This window comes from Centropristis striata, chromosome 9, assembly GCF_030273125.1.
Source record: "Centropristis striata isolate RG_2023a ecotype Rhode Island chromosome 9, C.striata_1.0, whole genome shotgun sequence".
NCBI lineage: Eukaryota > Metazoa > Chordata > Actinopteri > Perciformes > Serranidae > Centropristis > Centropristis striata.
The window spans coordinates 17,057,250-17,078,022 of record NC_081525.1 but is presented as its reverse complement, the minus strand read 5'-3'; the positions used below and the strand labels follow the sequence as shown (position 1 = coordinate 17,078,022).

At 37.1% G+C, this 20,773-nt stretch overlaps 1 protein-coding gene across 1 annotated transcript in view; it reads left to right on the top strand.

The window, feature by feature from the left end:
• Positions 1 to 8,511: 8,511 nt before the first annotated feature.
• Positions 8,512 to 20,773, top strand: part of tmem131 (transmembrane protein 131) — a 39,974-nt gene continuing 27,712 nt past the window's right edge. Inside the window, exons 1-5 of the mRNA XM_059340899.1 lie at positions 8,512 to 8,795; positions 12,191 to 12,252; positions 12,374 to 12,414; positions 17,557 to 17,625; positions 18,895 to 19,015. Coding sequence (XP_059196882.1) covers positions 8,621 to 8,795; positions 12,191 to 12,252; positions 12,374 to 12,414; positions 17,557 to 17,625; positions 18,895 to 19,015 — 468 coding nt within the window. The 5' untranslated portion in view covers positions 8,512 to 8,620. The remainder of the gene's footprint in view (positions 8,796 to 12,190; positions 12,253 to 12,373; positions 12,415 to 17,556; positions 17,626 to 18,894; positions 19,016 to 20,773) is intronic.

Genomic DNA, 20,773 nt, shown 5'->3' with positions numbered 1-20,773 from the left:
ATCCAGTCCATGACATCTTAGAGGGAATTGCTGTATTTTTTTTACTCCATTTAATCTATGTAGCTGCAGTTAGTCAGTGTATTATGAGTCAGTGGACTACACAAAAAGCCCCTCTGACATACTTTATAGTTACTATAGCAACTTGTTGTTGCTGGTTCTCTTTTATGTATCTCTATCTTTTCTGTCTCTTCAAATAACTGCAGAGAAATACTATATATGTATGTATATATATAGTATTTCTTAGCAGTTATTTTGTGTGTCTTTGTAGTCACTTTGTGTCTGTTTGTAGTTGTTATGCATTTTTGTCTTTTGTGTTTCTTTGTCATTTTGTGTCTTTGTAGTCAGGGTTAGGGTTAGGGTTAGGGTTAGTTTGTAGTCATTTTGAGTTTCTCTGTGGATATATTGAGTCTCTTTGAGGTACATTTGTATATCTGCAGTCATTTTGTGTCTCTGTGAGGTCATTTTGTGTCCCGTTGCAGTCATTTTGTGTCTCTTTGAGGCCATTTTCTATCTCTATAGTCATAGTCATGAGTCTCTTATTTTGTGGTTCTATGTAGTGGCTTTTGTTTCTCTTCTTGTGCTCATCTTGTGTCACTTTGTAGTCATTTGGGTTCTTTTTATAGTCGTTTGTTTTCATCTCTGTCGTAAGTTTGTGTCTCTTTGCCGTTGTTTTTGGCTTTTGTCATTGTGAGTCTATGAAACATGTTCACACTTACATCTTTTTCCCCCTCTTTTTCCCCCCACTTTTTCAAACAGCTGGTATGCTGAAGTGCAGGTCTTTAAAGAATAGACGTTTTGATTACTTCTGGTATAAGACCCTTTCAATACTGGTATGCCAAGATGATAGTTTTAGTGTAAAAACATAAGAAAAAAGACCAAGTAAAATAATAATCCTAACATGAAATGGTTTTTGAATTAACCATGTAAGAGTCCCTTGATGAGCGATGGTTTGAGTGATTAGAGCAGACTGAAAGAAGACTCCTATCACAATGTTTCTCCTGTCCCAACAGCAACTAAGCACCACCGTGTCACCCCGCCTCCCGCCACATCCCCCGTGGGTTAAAAAATAAATCCTTTGGCAATGTACGGCGCTGCACTGCTAATCCCATCTTAGACTTGAGTACCTATTTCAGCCACCTAATGCCCCTCGTGGAACATTTTACCTTTATTTTTTAATAATAAATTAATGACCAGCTGAACTCCAGCTACTCTACGTTATCTAAGCTCATTCTGGCAAATAATGTCTGGTTGCCTATTTATCCACTTATTCAGGTATTCTAACAGTCACACACACACAGACACACACACACACACACACACATATATATATATATATATATATATATATATATATATATAATATGACCTATACTGCTGCAGAGGCTGATACTGTTTGTTTTCTTTGTGTCATCTCAAATTGAAGGAAATTAGCACAGTAATAGACTAGGGTTTACGGTGATCCATGAATAGACACAGAAAAGGTGCTTATATATACAAAGAGTCTATGGACTCTAAATGCCAGAAATAACATTTACTTGTCCAGATATTGTGTCTGATTTAGACATAATCCTTAATTTGCAACATGTCAAAGGTCATTTAAAGAACTGGGTGTTGGTACCGAACCAATTTTTTATGTTTTATTTCTATTGGATGCTGCTATGGTAACATAAAAATCAAGACGTGGTAGTCCAATCACTTTCCCCTTCTCCAAACCTCATTAGGTTTAGTCTCCAGGTGCATCCAGATCTATTGAAAGCCTCTTTACATCTCTGCCAGAAGGCCCATGGTAATTACTGCACCCTAAACCCTGGCTTTCCCAGAATGCACCAGTGCAACAACTGTCTCCTCCTGAACGCTGGCTTCTCTGTCCATTTCCAAGTCAATCAGCCCCGTGCAGCCTCTTCATTTATAACCGTCAGCCATTCAACAATAAGATGAATCCACGGAATCCTCTTTGGCCCTGAACTGAGAGGAGGAGGAGAAGTCAGCATTCAGGGTTTAAACAGTACTGTGACTTTTATCCAGAATCTTTTGGTCTAAACCAAAAAATCCCAATAAATATTGTTTATATTTCATGATTAACTCCATTACTAACCATCTCAATCAATATTTAGTGTAATGGTGCTCTTTACCTCTCACAGATCAGGGTTTAATGAGGAAAACTCACTCGTTTTTTCATTTTTAAAAATGCATGTTAAAACTTTTTCTTATGCACATTGGAAAGACCCACACCTAAAGTACAATAATTTTACATGACATTGAGTTTTTGAAAATTTTATTTTACATTTTAAAATTTTTTCTTTTATGTTGTGAGTTGATTAATTAATACGAGTCATCTCTTCTGTTCAGGGTCAGATTGACCATTGAACAGTATCTATGTAATATAAACATTCAAATATGTATAACTACCCATTTTCATTCTATATGTTGATTACACTTATTAAATCAAGCAGAAGAAGCTTCATCCCGAGAAAAAATACTTTTAGCTACTTTTTTTTTTAGATTTTTATACTTTGAAATGGGTCAATTTGTCTCCCAACATAACAATATATTAAGTAGTTAAAATGAGCCCTACCTTGACCACAATAAAACGCTGCTTACACAAATGCATTAGTAATAATAATCCAGTAATATATTCGGAATATATAAAACAATCTGAGTGGGTCCATTCTGGACAACAAGTACTTTTACTTTTGATACTTTTACTTCAGATTTGAATGCAGGATTTCTACTTGTAGTGTAGAAATTCTGCACACCACTGTACACCGCCGCTGTGACTGGTACGTCCTTGAAATGTGCTGAGAGTTGGGAGTATTAGTACCTTGGTTTTAGACTTTTAAAAAACGTTTTAAAAAAAACCCAACTTCTGAAGCACCATCTCTTCACAAAGGCTTTTGGACTCATTTACCTCCTCACCTCATCAGTGCCCAATTTTTTAGTCATCCTACTGTATTGTAATGGTGGAATCTAACTAAGTATATTTACTCAAGTACTGTACTTAAGTACAATTTTGAGGTACTTGTACTTGACTTGAGTATTTCCATTTTTATGTAACTTTATACTTCTACTTCAATACATTTAGAGGCAAATATTGTACTTTTTACTCCACTACATTTAGCTGACATCTTTAAACTTTTTGGGTCAAGATTTAACCTGAAAAACATGATGCATTTGAAGTGATTAGACACTTGTTTTTAAATGATACCTCATAACAGTATAGTAGGTAGTTAAAATGAGCCCTGGCTTTACAAAATGAAAATTCTGCTTACATAAATGCATCAAAACAAATAATGTAACAACATATTTAGAATATATAAACAATCTGAGGGAGTCCATTCTGCATAATGATCCCTCCACCACCTCCTCCAGCCAGGTTGGACACACTGGAGGGGGTGATGGAGTCCATCTTGAAATACCCGGATCATCCGCTACACAAAACCTTTATGGACCAAAAAAACAGCAGTGGACGGCTCCTCTCTCTGTTGCAGGACGGAGAGATACAAAATGATCCTTTGCTCCTACAGCCATCAGGCTGTCTCATTCTTCCAGAGCTAACAGACTAACTGAATTTCCCCTTAGGGATAAATAAAGTAATTCTGATTTGATTGATTTTTTTTTTTTTTGATTGATTGAGTACTTTTACTTTTGATACTTTCAGTACATTTTGATGCTGATACTTTTGTACTCTTACATAAGTTAGTTTTGAATGCAGGACTTTTACTTGTAGTGGAGTAATTTAGTAGTGTGGTATTAGTACTTTTGCTGAAGTAAAGGATCTGAATACTTTTTCCACCACTGATTATATTGTATTGTAAAGCATCCTTGGGGTTTCTTGAAAGGCACTATAAGTTTAAGTTATTATTATTATTATTATTATTATTGGGTCAGGAATTTATGATTATTATTCAAATGTAGGACTCAGACATGTAGTTGTAGAAAATCCAGAGGTTTAAATATACAAAACATACCAAACATGCCATTAATGTAACACCAGAGCACAATATATAATAAGTCAGCCTCAGATGTGTCCTGGCAGCCGGCATCAACTGAAGAGTCCTCTTGTGCTGATGAGTTGGACCCAGCTCATCAGATGGAGAAGATGGTTTATCCTCCGCCAGACCCTTACACATGGTTGCTATAACAACCTCACACACACAACATGCCAGGAATATGAAACTCTGATCTCCAGTCTGATTCCACTCATTTGTTGTTGTTTTTCCCCGTAATCCTCTCACAATAACAATAATAATTTTATTTGCAATCAGCCTCATTTGTGCTGTTTTTTCTTGTTTGTTCCGCTCGCAATCAGCTGACAGAGCAAGTGTGTGTGTGTGTTTGTGTGTGTGTGTGTGTGTGTGTGTGTGTGTGTGTGTGTGCTTACTTTCACATCCACACACACTTTACAATCACATGGACATCACATGTTTCTAACAGGGCGAAATGAGCTGTGACAAATAAATGTTTATCCTCTTTGTTGTGTGACTCTTCGTGGTAGTTACACGTCACTATGTGAGTGTTGCCTTTGTAAATGTCTTTGTGGTTGCCTTTGGTCTCTTTGCATCTGTTTTGCATCTCTCCCTAGTTGTTTTGATCTCTTTTTGGTCTTTATGTTTTTCTCTTTGTAGTTGTTTTGATATCTTTTTAGTATCTATGGTTCTCTTTGTAGTTATTTTGATCTCTTTTTAGTCTCTCTGTTTCTCTTTGTGGTTGTTTTGTGTCATTTTGCATTTTAGGCTGTATTTTTTTGTCAGTGGTTGTCCTTTTTGTAGTTGTTTCATGTCTCTTTGTTGTCATTTTGTTGACATTGAAGTTGTTTAGTGAATTGTCCATTTGTTGTCCTTTTTATGTTTTTTATGGTGACCTTGTGTCTCTTTGCAGCTGTTTTGCATCTCTCTATAGTTGTTTTGGTCTTTCTGTGGTCCCTTGTCTCTGTCTATTTGTAGTTGTTTTATGTTTCTTTGCAGTCATTTTGAGTCTCTTCCTGGTTGATATGTGTCTTCTTCAGTCATATTTTGCAAATGATCTATTGCACAAAAGATCCCACACACAACCTACATTTGAACAGTCACATCACAAACTATTCACTCTTCCGTACTAGTCTCAAATTCAAAATTACAACTGTTTCCTGGCAAATGGTGACACAAACATTTAAGAAAAGCCTTGCTCTGTAGGATTGTATTTTATTACATGTGTGCCCTCCACAGGCAACTTAGGGAATTGCACTCACAAGCTCAGAGATGTGTCCTGAAAGCTGGTTTAATGACGGATAATAGACCTTCCTCACATGACTTGCCAATGGCCAGTCAGCACAGTAGGAAAAACACTGGTGCAATTACAATGATGGCACAGTGCCATTTAGGTGTGGCCTGTTTTGGATACTATTTACAGGCACAACTATGTAATGCAGTCATGGTAAGATGTTATGAGAGACATCTGTGTGACGAGTCAAAATGTGAGTCACTTCAGATAGATATTTATTTGAACATTTACTCAAAGATATCAACATGATGTAATGTATTTCTGTCCATGTTGTCCATTCATTTAATAATGACATAACCTTGACATTTATCCACTTTAGTTTTTTGTCTACCTCTGCTTCAGTAGAAAGACTGCTCAGTCCATTCTCATAAATCTGGTTTTACCTGTTTTTTGGCAAGATGTCAATCCTAAATGTTCTCATAAATAAAGTAAAACACTAATTAAATGATGGCATGTTGGGAGTGTCTGTCATGACACACCTCCTGATGTATGTTGTGTAGCATGTATTGCAAATATTGGAACCACCCTAAATACTCATTTAGTTTTATGAGTAAAATAAAGTAATAAATCATGTGAAAAATGAGCACCTGTCTTGCTGCTGGTATGAGCTGCCAGATTGACGATGAATTGAGTCACAGAAGTTTCATTAACCCATAAGATACATTGTTGGTTGCTGACTCAATAGGCGAGGCACACAGCTATTTTCTGGCCCTTTGAAGGTCACAGATAAAATAAAGTAGCCTAACGTTAAAGTCATGCTTTCTTGATCTGCATTTATCTATATCTAAAACATATGAAAATAATTCATTATATATCGATACATGGCCGCCAAGTATTGATATTTAGCATTTATTTAGCGTCAATATTTTCGCTGGTTTATATATATATATATATATTCCTGAAAGCACTTTGCATTTTTACAGATATAAATATAATAAATAATATATTTAAAAAAGTATTGTGATGTGCTAATGCCTAAGCAAAGTACTTTTTTTGCTTTTAAAATACTCTACATAGGGCTGGGCGATATATTGATATAAAAAATATATCGATATATTTTTAAATGTGATATGGAATTAGACCATACCGCACATATCGATATCGTTCAAATTTGCACTGTGATCCTTGCTCCAGGCAAGCTGCAGCTTTTATTTAAGATATTTTTTTATTTAAATGTGCACTTTATGGAGCTTTTATTTTTTTTAAAATACTCCTGTTATTATACAGTATTTATGTTCACTTAAATGAACAGTTTCAATAAAACTACTTGTGACATGTCATATCTGGCTTTGACTTTGACTGAACATCTGCTCTCACTTTGTGATAAAAATATCGACATATATATCATATATCAATAATTAGCCTAAATATATCGAGGATATGACTTTTATATGATATGACCAGCCCTAACTCTACATACATTTTAATTAAAATCTGTGATAGAGCAAAGTATTGGGAAACATTTTTCATTTCCGTCTGTGTTTGTAAAAACACGTTGATAGTGTTGCACTGATAATAACAACAGGCGTTGCAACCAGCAGAGAGTAACCTTTGTCGCCCTTAATTATCAAACAGGTAATAAGTTTGAGTGCTATCTCTTTATGAGTGCTCTCTAGTGATATTGTCTGGTGATGGTGGATGTCAAGGAATAGTACTTCTACTCACCTAAAGGCTGTCAAAGATTCCCTTTATTGTCGACACACATTAACAGTGTAACATGACTCCTTGTAAACAATAAGTGAAGCTTCACTTTCTGTTAATAGCTTCATCTCACTCTGTGGCTTCCTCTTAAAACTGTAAACTGCACGTGCAAACAGCATACTTCAGAGAAAAAAGGAACACGTTAGCAGACAATCAGCTCCCATCAGCTTTAAGAGACAACCTAAAACATCCGACAGAACGAGCTTATCATGTTCTATAGGCTCGCTGGGCTCACATTATCTCTGTTTATCAGCAATCAACTTTATTGCTGTCAAATATTAACCATTACCCTGGTTTTGTTTTAGAACAGCACCCACGTGTTTTATTATCTATCTTGATTTTTTTCATTTTATTTATGTAGTGTTATTGAAATAAATTATTTGATTCTGTGTCTTGGCCTATACAGTGGTTTGTTGCTTTTGTGTTTGTGAATTCCTGTCATTCTTACTATTTCATATATTATAGAAGGAAGGAAGCCAATTGGGATCCAATACAGCAAACAAGAATTGATTAACAAACACATGAGTGATAATGAGACCTAAAATAAATAAATAAAAGGAAATACTCAAGTAAAATGCAACTACCTGTGCTGCAGTTTCATGTATAATGTTACTTTCCATCACTGATTGAAAATCATTATTCAAAGTTAAATCTGGACTATAGGCAATAATTACAGGTTTTGGCCTATCTTTCCTTCATAACATGTATTCTTTTAGACTAGTGGGGGAAAAAACATCCAAAAATACACATTAAGATGTTTAACTAAAGAAAAACTTGGGAAGTTTGATAATGATATCTATTAGTTGGTTGTTGTTGTTGTTTTACTCTATTCAGTCTCTCCTTAACTACAACATGGACTAGCACTAAATAGATCATTTTACATAGTCTATTTAAATTAATAATCCATTACCAGTAAAGAAAATGCCCAGTAAATAAAGCCTACCAGTAACCTACTATAAGTACTAAAGTGCTAGAATGGGGATGGGTAACTGGAGGCCCGGGGGCCGCATATGGCCCGCATCCTCACTTGAAGTGGCCCTCATTACAACTACATGCATTTGAGCATGAAATCTTGAAAGTGCAGTGTAAAAATGCACAAAATTACTTCTTGCAATTCATGATGGTCTGCTGTTCTCGCAGTGAAAAAAGGAAATAAGATAATAATAATAATATAATTATTTTTTATTTGCTTCAAACCGTTTGTATTCCTATTTATACTTTTATACGTGCATTTGAGCATGGAATATGTTAGGTTACTGCACTGTAAACATATTTAAAATTGCAGTTTCACCATATCTGATTAAGTGTACGGTCCTATATGTGGCCCTGTGATAGTGTCCATGAAAAATTGTGGCCCCCTCCAGCATTTAAGTTGCCCATCCCTGTAGACTAAGTAATGAAACAACCTGCAGAAAAGACAAAAACATCATTTTTTGTTGTTGTTATAGTTACTAGAGTGGAGCCGCGGTCACCCCGCTGCAGCAGGAAGCAGTATGCAGCGCTGCGTGTCAACCCGTGACGCGTCACCCCGTGAAGCAGAAGAGGAAGAGACGAAGAAGAAGAGAGGCCAACGTCCTGTTCAGTAGTTAGCTGCTGCTCACTTGAGTTTTTTTCTCCCTCACGGCTATGATTGACAGAGTCAGCAGAGGTTTACACGGGCATGTCCGCACACTCGCTCGGTTGTTATCGTAACAGAAAGAAGTACAGCATGGCGAGTGAAGAAAGAGCCCAGAAGAGTTCTCGCCACTCACACACAAGAGCAAGGACGCCATGCATCGGATTATTGAGGATGTTATTTATTGCTTTTATTCACACGACGCGGGCCAATAAACAAGGTTTGTAACTTAGCTGGCTACGTCCGCATTAGCTAGCGCTAACTTCCGTAGACATTTCTACCAAGTGTGGGTTGAGGTTACCTCTGCGGGCCAACTTTAACACAGCTAGCAAGCTACCTCGCTAACACTAAAACCTCCAACACCGCTAAATTGTAGTTATTTATCTTTGTCATAAACGACATGCCATAGTGTTAGTGTTAGTTCAGAATGAAAATGCTACCTGTCGTTAGCCGTTATGTGGCCGTTAATAAACGTTAGCTTAGTTTGTAGCTTGTTGTCATGTTGTCTTCCGTCCATATATGGCTAAGTACCTAACAAACATACACAATAATACAAGGCAAAGAGCAGCTTGTTAGCATTGTAGCTAGCCCCAGTGTTAGAATAGAATAGAATGCCTTTATTGTCACTATACACATGTACAATGAGATTTGAGAGCAGACTCCAAAAAGCAGTGCGACAATATATATAAAATATCTCAAATATAAAAATATACAATATAAACATACATAGGCAAGTAAATAAAAGAAAAAAATATACGGTATAATGTGAACATAGGCAAGAAAGGGAGGTAAGGTGCACAGTCTTCAATTCAATTCAATTTGCCAGAAGCAGATGCTTGAAAAGTGCTTGAAATTGACCACTGAAAAAGTGTACGAACCCTGTATGATGCTATGCAGTGTTCATAAATATATTGCACACCTACTGTATGATACTGAATTAAAAGACATTAATTGCAACATTGTGTCTCTGTCGCTCCCAGGCTATCTGACACTACTTCCTCATACTAGACTCAATAAAAGGAAACGTTTGAATTTGTCCGTTGACTGATATTTGTAAACGTGGCTGAACATTTTGATTTTGACCCTGGTTTGCTTCCAGCTTGGCACTGAGCAGTCCACGGGGCAAATGACAGCCGCATGTTATTTATCCAGCGGACTGAAGTGTCCAGCTGTCAGATCTACTGATCATGTCCGGTCACAGTGATAAGTCTACAAGTCGTGAATAGGGCAGCTGCAGTCCAAGTCTAAGATAAGCAGTGCCTGCTGCCTATAAATTGTTTACATTGGTTCCAATGCACTTGCAACACAATCTGAGCATTTATCAAAAAAAAAACTTGACAAATGGAAGTTATTTGCCAAGCATTGTGAGGTCACTTTGTCTTGCCCCTACCAACCTCAACGCTGAGCTCACTGGGAGTTGTGCTCCACTATTTAAACTATCTGGACAGATCTACACAGGCCCATGCCAGTGGAAATGAAATATGATTTATAAGAGATATTAGCTTAAACATTCTGCTTCCTTTGAGTTTGGCAATCATCAAAAACTCACTCTTTTGTTGAGGGCATTTTTGAATTTTGTGCCATTTGTTGTTTTGATGGTAATCATATGCTGAATCGCAAGAGATGTGATTATTCAAAGTGAACGGAAACACAAAGTTTCACTTTCTGTAAACGTGTATTTAAGGTTACAGACCAGTGTAACTTTCACTATGGCTTATATCCCTTATTAGGTCTTTTGTGGTCCACTGAGGTACAGTTGGGAAATATAATTATTTCCGTTCTATACTAAACAATACAAGGTGACTTGAACTTGGAAAATTTCACTTGCATCTCAAAATAGATGCTCACCTATGGCAGCATAGCTCTAATGATGCTGTGTGTGATGTACTTTTTTAACATCAGTAGTGAAATCTAGAAACGAAACAAAAGTGTTGCATCAGGGTATTAGATCACCTGAATCTGTTGACCAATTTAATCTAAAATATGCTTTAAAACCAGCAGTAGTCAGTGACATGCAAAAGTTTAATTGTTTTACATAATAACAGCTTTCCATGCTCAAAGTGTGCTGTGAGGATGATCTGCAAAAGGTGATGACGTTGTCAAGTTGAAAAGCTTCTGAGCAGAGTGAAAGTGTAATAGATGCTGATTATGGAGTTGAATTTCTGGCGTTCCACGCTTGTTGATGTATACTTGGAGAGTCAAATGAAAGCCAAAGCAAGTGACATCAGGACCTGAAAATCCTGTTACTGATTATGAAGGATTTACTTCCCTTTCAACACACAGATGAAGAATATTAGAGTGTGCTCACTTTGGTTGATTGTGACAAATCATTAGGTGCTCATATACAAAAATGCCCTTTGGATTGATAGCTTATTAAGCTCTTATGTGTTCATGGTGGTAGATGAACAATGAACTTTAGTACAGCTTAACCACCAAACTTCCACAGAAAGTGGACCACAATGTGAACATAGATCTCCCCTAAAGTCTGATCTTTTTGTCTGTTGCCTGCTCTGAAAGTACAAGAGATTAAAGTTCAAGTAGGTAGTTATCTTTCCTAGTAATATAACTTTGTGGTACAGGAAGATATAATGACTGATGTCTCTTGCTGTTGAGGTTTGGAAGGAGGGGGTACTTTCTGAAAGCTATTTTTAGATATGCCCAATTCTACTATAGTTTCCCCTTTCAATAATCCTTCCAGTATTCAAAAGAGTTAAAGGGATAGTTTTTTGTTTTTAAAGTGGGGTTGTATGAAGTACTTATCCATAGTCAGTGCATTACCTCCCCCGCTTTAACTTGCTGTCAGACAGCCCTTTCCTGGAATTGAAGCCTTTGGTGTTTTAAAATGGTTACCTCAAGTTCACCAAAGTTGCATGATAACACAAACAAACTAAATGATCAAAGCAGCAGTAGACCAGCAACTCTCATGTTATATGAGGTAAAATTACTATTTTTGTCAAGGGAGTCTGGTGGTTTTGAGTATGCACAGAACGGCCTCCATTCCCCTTTTGTGAACCTAAACACGGCTGTCTGACAGCAAGGTAAAGCGAAGTAAAACTTTTCTAAATATGCCATACACTTAAGAGTAGATTTTTTTGTAGGTTGGCCTTATGTGTTTTACGTTTAGCTTTTTTGTCAGTGCTCCTGCCTGCTTCTCCAAACTGGAGGAGTGCTGACTGTCATCTACTGTAGATAATACACAGACTAAGGATAAATAATTCATACAACCTACGGCTGGGTGATATGGAACAAAAGTCATATCCTGATATATATTTAGGCTGAATATCGATACACGATATATATATATCTCAATATTTTTTTATCGCAAAGTGAGAGAAAATGTTCAGTCAAAGTTAAAGCCAAATATCACATGTCACAAGTAGTTTTATTGAAACTGTTTATTTAAGTGAACATAAATACTGTATAACAACAGTAGTGCCTTTTTAAAAAAAGAATCAAAGCTCCATAAAGTGCACATTGAAATAAAAATATTTATATGAGAAAATAATTATGAACATTACAAAAACATATCGATGTAAAACATTCTTCCCCTTTTCAGTGATGGTGGTAATACTTATACAGTCTTCCTGTCTGTCTGTCTTTTTTTTCTTTTTACAGCATTCATCCAGTCAGACACAATTCTAGAAGTTTTACATTTTGGTGAGGGAAGCCTCTTACAGGTAAGTGCTATGTCCTTTTTTGGCAGGAAAAGGCCACGTTTTACAAGTTCACCTCTTAATGTGAAAATGAAATGTCCAGTTAAATCACATTCAGCTCATTAATTCTCTTTTCTTTTTACAGGCAGAGTCTGACATTGATTTTAGTTTATATCATCAACAAAGGTAAGTTTATATTTTTCACTTCATTGATAGCTTCCATTCTTTTGCAGCAAGAACTCCAAACAAATGTTTATGTAGTTAAATGCCATTATGTTATTGTGGGTGTTAGGTATGTAGTTCTTGCATACTGCATCTTGATTCTTTGAAGTGTTGCTTTAAGTTGAATGACAAAGTTTTACATAGTGAAGCCTGAAGAGTTCTTGAAATGAACTGACACGGCAACACATTTAAAGCTATACTTCACCTGCAAAGTGGCCATTTGTATATCAATGACTCACCCTGTGTCACCTTTTATTCTCTAACTGCACTTGAAGTTTTTCTTGCGTGCCTCCACGGTAAACAAAGAATCCAATGATGAATTTGAAGCAAATGGGGTCCGTGTTTAACAACAGCGAAACTATAAAACATTTCTTCACAAACTCACACAACTCTACACTATCATTCAAGTATCATTTATAGCAAGAATTTTGATGCGAAGATTAAAGGCTTTGAGAATCTAGACATTTTGGGTTGAGGTACCTTGGAATTGCTTGAAAAGTGTTTGAATTTTACTCTTGAGAAGCAGTTTGAACTGTGATTATACTGCACAAGTTGTCAGAATTGTAAAGTAGTGTTTTGATGTATTTGTGGTGTTGTTTAAGGGGATTTTTTTCTTACTGTCTGCCTGAATATACCTAATACACCCATATTCACCTGTATAAAATTAGGTGACAGCTATTGAGACTGCTCTCTAGAGCCTTCCTGACATGTCATTTTTGCAGAATCATAAGAGCCATCTGCCTGCTTCCCCTCATGTTACACTGTTTTTAGGGCTTTTATTTGTTCACTATGGTGTTAGCACTGTTAGCCAACATAACCACCGGCTCAGCCACCACCATGTTGAGAGACGTGTGCAGGCAATCGATATGACCTGAATTCCCTGGACAGCCACTTTAAAGCCCCTCCTGAAAAAGACATCGTAACCTTATGGAACTCCTGACAGTTCGTGTATAGGCACAGTTTCTGAATATGGGCTCTGTGCATTTCTCTGTAGATTGAATATTTAGACACTTTGACAGAATTCACATACAAGCTCACCGCTTTATAATAGGGCTGGGCGGTATACCAGTATTTAGAGTTATACCGGTATATTTTAGGGTCCTGTTAACACACTGTGCTCTAAGTGTGAAAGCTGCATGTGTTTAGCAACAGGAAATAATTCATCACAGATTAGCTTTTTGTGATTAATACAATTTGAATTATAAGCTAATGTTAGCTCGCGACTATCTGTTGTTATTCACACAGCTGTGCTTTGTTGAGCAGAAAAGAAAACCTGGGAGGTTTTGTAATTGATAAAGTATTTGATTAAAACAGGTTGAAGATGATGACTTGTGGCGTTGAGTTTAAACTAATCATCTTGCACGTTTTGTTTAGAATACCAATATATATCTTATATCGCCATTCGGCCTAAAACTACCGGGATATGTTTTGGTCCATATCACCCAGCCCTACTTTATAATCCAAAAAGACAGATAAACCTTATATTACAACTTTAAACGCAGACCCCATTTATTTAAATTCATCAACGATTTCCTCGGTTTTTCGATTCTTCGTTTACTTCAAAGGCATGTGAGATAAACCTTTAACACACAATGAGTAATTTATGTACATATGGTCATTTTCCAGTAGCACTCAACAACAAGACGCTGCTGAAATTGCACTGCAACAAATTCATTATCAGTAACTGTGGTCATGTGAACACGTAGTACAAAAAAGTTTTTTGTCAAGGCTGACGAACCTGGGTAGGACAAAATATCCCTTAACAAACCAAAAAAAGAAAAAGCTTGAGCATCATTGTCACAAACTACCACATGCATGAACTAACAAGTTTGATTGATAGCGTGAAATCAGTTAAGAGAAGGCAAGATTCCCCCCAACCCCCACCAAGATCTCACACAATCTGTATGTCCCCCTCAGCTCTCTGAAGCATGTGCCGTTAGTGACACAAGTTGTCAGGGAAACGACTCAGTCTGTGTCACCTGTTGCACCACCAGACAAAAGTGTGCCTCTCTACTGACACAGCTTCATGGAGGAGTTAAAATCTAGCAGGGCAGACCGCAAAGAATGTGAGTTTGACAGTTTGTACCCACACTGACGAGGCTGAGAGGAGCAGACAGACACAAAGTCGTGTTTTTTCATGACTTCGTCGAGCGGAACTGCACTTCTGCTGCTGACAAGTGTCTCTGGTTAGGTCACATTGCCTTCTAGTCAGGATTGCTGAAATGCCTTGCTGACAGAAGAATGCTATAAGAACTGTCTAATGAGACAGCTACGGCTTGAAATGCTTCAACAGGTAGAAGTGAGTGCACACGTTCCAAGGCAGGAAACAAGTGCAAGTTAAGTCAGTTGAATTTGTGTTTTTGTATCGTGGCTTCAACATAAAATCAATACTCTGTCCTTAGTTTATACATGTGTGGTTTGTCTCAGTGCAGCATACAGCAAGCCTCTACTGTTTGTACAGTGTGTTCCAATCCATAAAAGGGTTATCTCCCGCAGACATGGCATGACCACTCCCTCCAGTTAGGGGAGGAGGTGTTTTGCTGTTTTGTGTGTTTCAGGTTTTTTCACATGTTTAACTTCCTCTTTTTCTCGTGAGTATGTGTGTGTGTGTGTGTGTGTGTGTAGTATTTTGAAACCTTTGGGAGTTAATTATTATCTCTTCTAGACAAAAGAAGAGCAAAATGAGTAATAAAGAAAATCGTGGTTGTCACTTCTCACTTCCATAGGAATTAAAATGCTTTTCAGTTTGTTTTTTAAGTGTGGTTGTATACATGGTAGTTAGTCAATGTATTACCTACAATAGATAGCGGTTGGCACACCCTAAGTTTGGAGAAGCAGGCAGAAGTACCAGCACGGAAGCTAAGCAATGAGCTGCTGTGGACGGGGGCAGCAGCCAAATGTATTTTCACCACCTAAAAAATCAGCCCTTTTCAAGATGGGGAACTGAAGCCATTTTCTATGTTCTTTTCAAAGACACCAGACTCCGTTCGAAAGTCATTTTAGCTCACAGAAGATGGCAGTTGCTGTCCAAGTCTGATTCAATTGGTTAGTTTGTGTTATAGTGTAAGTTAATCTTTTAAAACACCAAAGTCGCACAATAACACAAACAAACTAACCAGCGGTAGACCAGCACCTCCTGTGTTCTACAAGGTGAAGTTGCTGTTTTTGTCAAAGGAGTCTGGTGGCTTTTCAGAGAGCATAACTGCTCAGTTCCCTGATGGAACGGGCTGTCTGACAGCAGGGTTAGGCGGTTAAAATTTTCTCAATACAACCCAACTTATTTGAAAAAAAGTGGAGCTGTGTGTAAATAATGTATGAAAATAATAATTCAAAGTACAGGTGCATCTCAATACATTTGAATATCATGGAAAAGTCCATTCCCAGTAGTTCAAGTCAAATAGCCCCAACCAAGTTTTGAGTGCATATAGATGGACATACTTTTCAGAGACCAACATTTCCATATTAAACATAATTTTAGGTCTTCATTAGAATTAGAATAAATTAAATAAATTGAGACATGAAATGTTTCATTCTGTGTGTATTGGATCTATATAATGTTTTATTTTTACATTTTGAATTGAATTACTGACATAAATACACTCTTCTATGATATTCTAATTTATTGAGATGCACCTGTATTTAAATTTTCTTTATTTAAATATATGGAATTTCTACTAGTGTGCAGTTGTGTTCTTTGAAGGTGGGCTTTTTTTTTGGGGGGGGGGGGGCATGTTAAAAAAATAAAAAAGCCCACTTATGAACTGCTGTGGCCACCACGTCTACAGCAGCACATTTCTTAGCTTTCCTGTCGGTACTCCTGCCTGCTTTTACAAGCTGACAGCAATGTACTGTTGATAATAAACAGACTATGAATAAGTAACTTATACAACCCCACTTCAACAAATCCAAACTATCCCTTTAAGATTAGCCTGACACTGGACATATGCAGATCTAAGGCCAAGAGGCAACAGCCCTCCTCATGATCTCTCTGGCTACTCCAGTTACACCCTGACATTTAACACATTAGCTCTGAAGTGCAGAGCGAAAGGCTGCACAGAATTCACAGCCAGGATCCATCTGAATCCTTAATCCCGCAAGAATTTTGTCAGTAGTTGTTATATTAATGGGAGCAGTGAGGACAGGCTGTAGATGACAGATTATCCAGGAGGAACATGCATGGTCGGGCCTCTGTGTGGATTACTGAGCGCCTCAGGGGATGGAAATCCATCCCGTCTCTTGTGACTCTGCTATTGGAGCACGCTGCTCCAGCCATTGTCTGCTCCCATACATTTGAGCTTGGTAGTAAATAGGTGAAAATGATCTGATTATTATTGTCTGACTCCAGGGTGATGTTAGAGTAGTTACATGTGAGTACTGTATTAATATATGGTGTTAGATGCCACCACATTAATTATGCTGCAAAAGACAGAAGCATAAAAGATTTCATCTTTCCTTGCGTGACATATTTTTTTAAAGCCATCTTAACTTTTCCACACCTGGTTCTGTTTTGATGAAAATAGTGTGTGACATTCAGGTGTGTGCTTTGCAAACATCAAATCACATAAAGCTGGATAGTGTGCCACACCTGCACCACTGATGAACTTCTCCTTCCATGAGATTTACATAAAGGCTCTTATTACACAGTTGTGTTGTATATTACAAAGAGGAGTTGCTTCTCTTTAGGGGACGGCCTTTTCTATTGTTAAGATCCACCTGTTGTTAAACAGGTTGGGTGAGCTATGACTGTGTCCTACGACCAGACGGGTGAAACCAATGCTCAAAAGTTAGTCGCCCTTGTGTGAGAGACACATCACACTAAGGAAGAGATCGTTTTTTTCAGATATTTGGGGGGGTTTGTGTGCAGTTGGTCTTTATTTTTATTTTTTCATCTCTGGATTTGACTAAAGATTTTACATATGGAAATGCAGCGCTCTATATGGGTGTGGTCCCACAGCCATCTTAATACGTTATTTAAAAACCATGGCCACAGACTGTGGTGTCTGTGCGTGTGTGTTTAGCCTCTCATTTGTTTGAAAAACACACAAACATGGATGCTACTTTTTCTGTCCTGCTGTTGCTGCTGTCACATCTTTATGTCTCTCACAGCACGTCCCCGCACCGTGGGAACTGCCGCCCTATACGATTTGAACCTCCAATGTTGGACTTTCACGAACAGTGAGTGTTTGATATATTCTTACAGTTATTTATTGTCTTTTTTTTCTGTTTGTTCTGTGTTTTTATCACATTCTGAATGCTTTGAGATACTTGCTATTATCATTTTAAGTTCTCCTTTTTGACATAAAATCTAATTTATTATATATATTTGAAATATCTTCATCTGACAGAACTGCAGGCTTTTATTATATGTACAATAAAGCTTTTTGAGTTACTTTGAGGTGAGTGACCTCATCCTGTCAACAATGCATCGTCCCTGACAGACTTATTAAACCACATTCCATTCTGACAGTGGGTGCACACCCATGTAGCATGACCCAGCTTCAAGTGTCGCCTAGTGCAAATTTTCAGTAGCCCTCTGGAGCTGCAGGGTAGCCCTGCACCAACTGACAGGGAGAGACCCAGCTGTCTCAGCCTGTCCTCCCCCTGCCCTACGTCTTCAATAAACAATCTACTTATCAGCTGTGACTGTTTTGAGGGCATGAAACCTTGAAAAAATCTCACCCAGTCCGCAACACACTGGAAAGAGACTCAGTATTGGATTTGAGGTCTTATTGAATCAGCCCATACTGTAGATAGAAGCTCAACTTTAGATGCACTTCATTTAAGATGCTAACATGTTTAAATCTGCTTTACTTGTGTCGGAGAACACATACATGCCTCCTTATCCACTTTATTTTAAGGACCATGCAAGGGAATTTTTAAGTCGTAATCAGCTGACTGAGAAGTGAGCATGTCAGTGATCATTTAGAGGCTAAATAACTTCATCGTTGCATGATTTTGCATTTGCGAGCATCGTAAAAGCTACCAGCTTTCAAGTCCCTACGAGCTGATTTTTTTAATACTATATTGAAATGAAAGAAACCACAGGCTGCCTGGAAGGAAGGAAATCAAAGAGTTTATAGAGGTTGATTGACAATGCAGCATATACAATGAATAAGTCATAACATGCAGAACTATACGTATGCTCCTTTGCAATCAATTCATAATTTGGGCAATGTAACCAGAGGAATGTCAAGTGCACCTTGTTGAGACTCAATATTCAAATCGTTTTTTCCATCTCGCTTCCTGTCAAAACTTTGACAATGTTATTTATATTTATTATTGGTCTATTAAAGCTAAATTATTTTTTCAAATTTGTTGACCCTTTTAAGTTTTGGTGTAAATTCTCATGTTATTGTGACTTTACAGAGTTTCTTTTCATATGTTACATCTATGTGTTTAATGTTTAATTATTTTTTAATATATTGTTGTTGTCTGTGTTTACAGGCCCGTTGGAATGCCAAAAATGGAGAAAGTTTATTTACATAATCCTAGCTCAGAAGAAATTAGTTTGATATCAATATCAGCAACAACAGCACATTTTCATGCATCCTTTTTCCAGAATAGGGTAAGTACTTATCATAGCATAGTTACTTTGTCAGCTTTGATTTTATTTCTGTCATGAGCACAGTCACATTAAATCAAATATCTGTCAGGTTATGCTGTTATAAAAACAAAAAAACATTCCCTTGATCTTAAGTCACAGCGCCGTGTGTTGATCTTCCCATGTTATGTGATCGTCATGCTTCATGCAGCATTTTTAAACATGAATAAATCAGTGTGGTAACTGTACTGAATTATTGTAAAAAAGAGACAATGGAGATACAATGTATCCTTCTTCTGCCTCTCAGGTTCTGTTTTTGTTCATTATTTTCTATAAGCTCATATAGTTGGGAAACTTCTTCAAGCCTCAACAGCAAACAAGTAAAGAGCAGCATATAGACAATGACAACATAGTGGGAAGCCTGATGCAAATCACATGTGTCACCAGATCATGTGATGTTATCGCAGCCAAGAGATGAATGGCAGTCTATAAAGAGTGACAGTCCAAACACATAAACACACAGACGAGGAAAAGGACACGGCAATACTATCCAATGCACAAATATGATACTTAACTCTTCATTTGCATTTAAACTGAAATCATCTAAACCAACAGTGCAGTGCCTTAAAGGCATAGTTCAGATACCACACTAATACAAGAGCTGGTATCTAGCCATTTTCTATAGTTTTCTTGATAATGATTTTGGTTATTATCAAGAAAACCATAAATACAGTTATACAAGATATATATAAATATGTATAAAGGCAGTTCAACAAAATAAAATAAATGCATTCATGTACATATATACACGTGCATATGCACACATATATACATAAACTCTCAGTCAGACACTTTACTGCCATGTGGAAGAAAACCATAGAGCAATGTTTACTAACACATTAAGGGGGCATATGAAAACAGGCTTCAGCATGTGGATATGTGGTGCAGTTGTTAGCATTAGTGCATCACGACAAGAGGGTCCACAGTTTAGATCTGGCTCGGGGGCACGTTTTCCCCGTCACTCTCCCCTGGCTTCCTGCAGATGAAGACATGTTCAGTTAATTGGTAACTGTGACAGTGTGAACACTTGTCTGTCTGTCTCCATTTGTCGACCCTGTGATAGTCTGGTGACCTGCCTCTCTTGGCTCCAGCATTAAAGGATAATGAATGTGGTTATTTCAGATAAACTATATATATCTGATACAGCTCTGGAAAAAAATATGAGACCACTCTCACAAGTGTTTCTTAAATCAGCATCTCTATATCTATGGCAGTCAGTCCATTCCAGTGTTTGTTCGATTCCAACACAAGCCTCTTCATATTACTTAATGAGACACTGATCAGGTGATCACCTGAACCAAATCTTATTTTATGAAGAAGATTATAAAAACCACTCGTGTGAGTTAAAGATAAAATATTCGTTGTGTTGTTCAAAAATTAATATTATTTTTATTATTCTTTTTCATTTTCGGCCAATAAATGCTCTATTAGGCAATATTTAAATTTCAAATTTGAGATAAATGTTGTCAGCACTTTATAGAATGAAACAATAATAATGCAGAAATGATCATTCCCTCCAATATTGTGAGTCATATCGCAATTCCTGTCAAATAAGTTATTAAATCATTCAGCCCAGTGGCAATATGAAGTTGTATATATGAATGTTGCGGTTGATTTAAAAACTTTTTTTTATTATGTCATAATCTATTATTATTCATAATTTAAACCTGATTTTTTTAATGATAATCAGACATTTTATAGCACTACATTTTCATCTTGTTT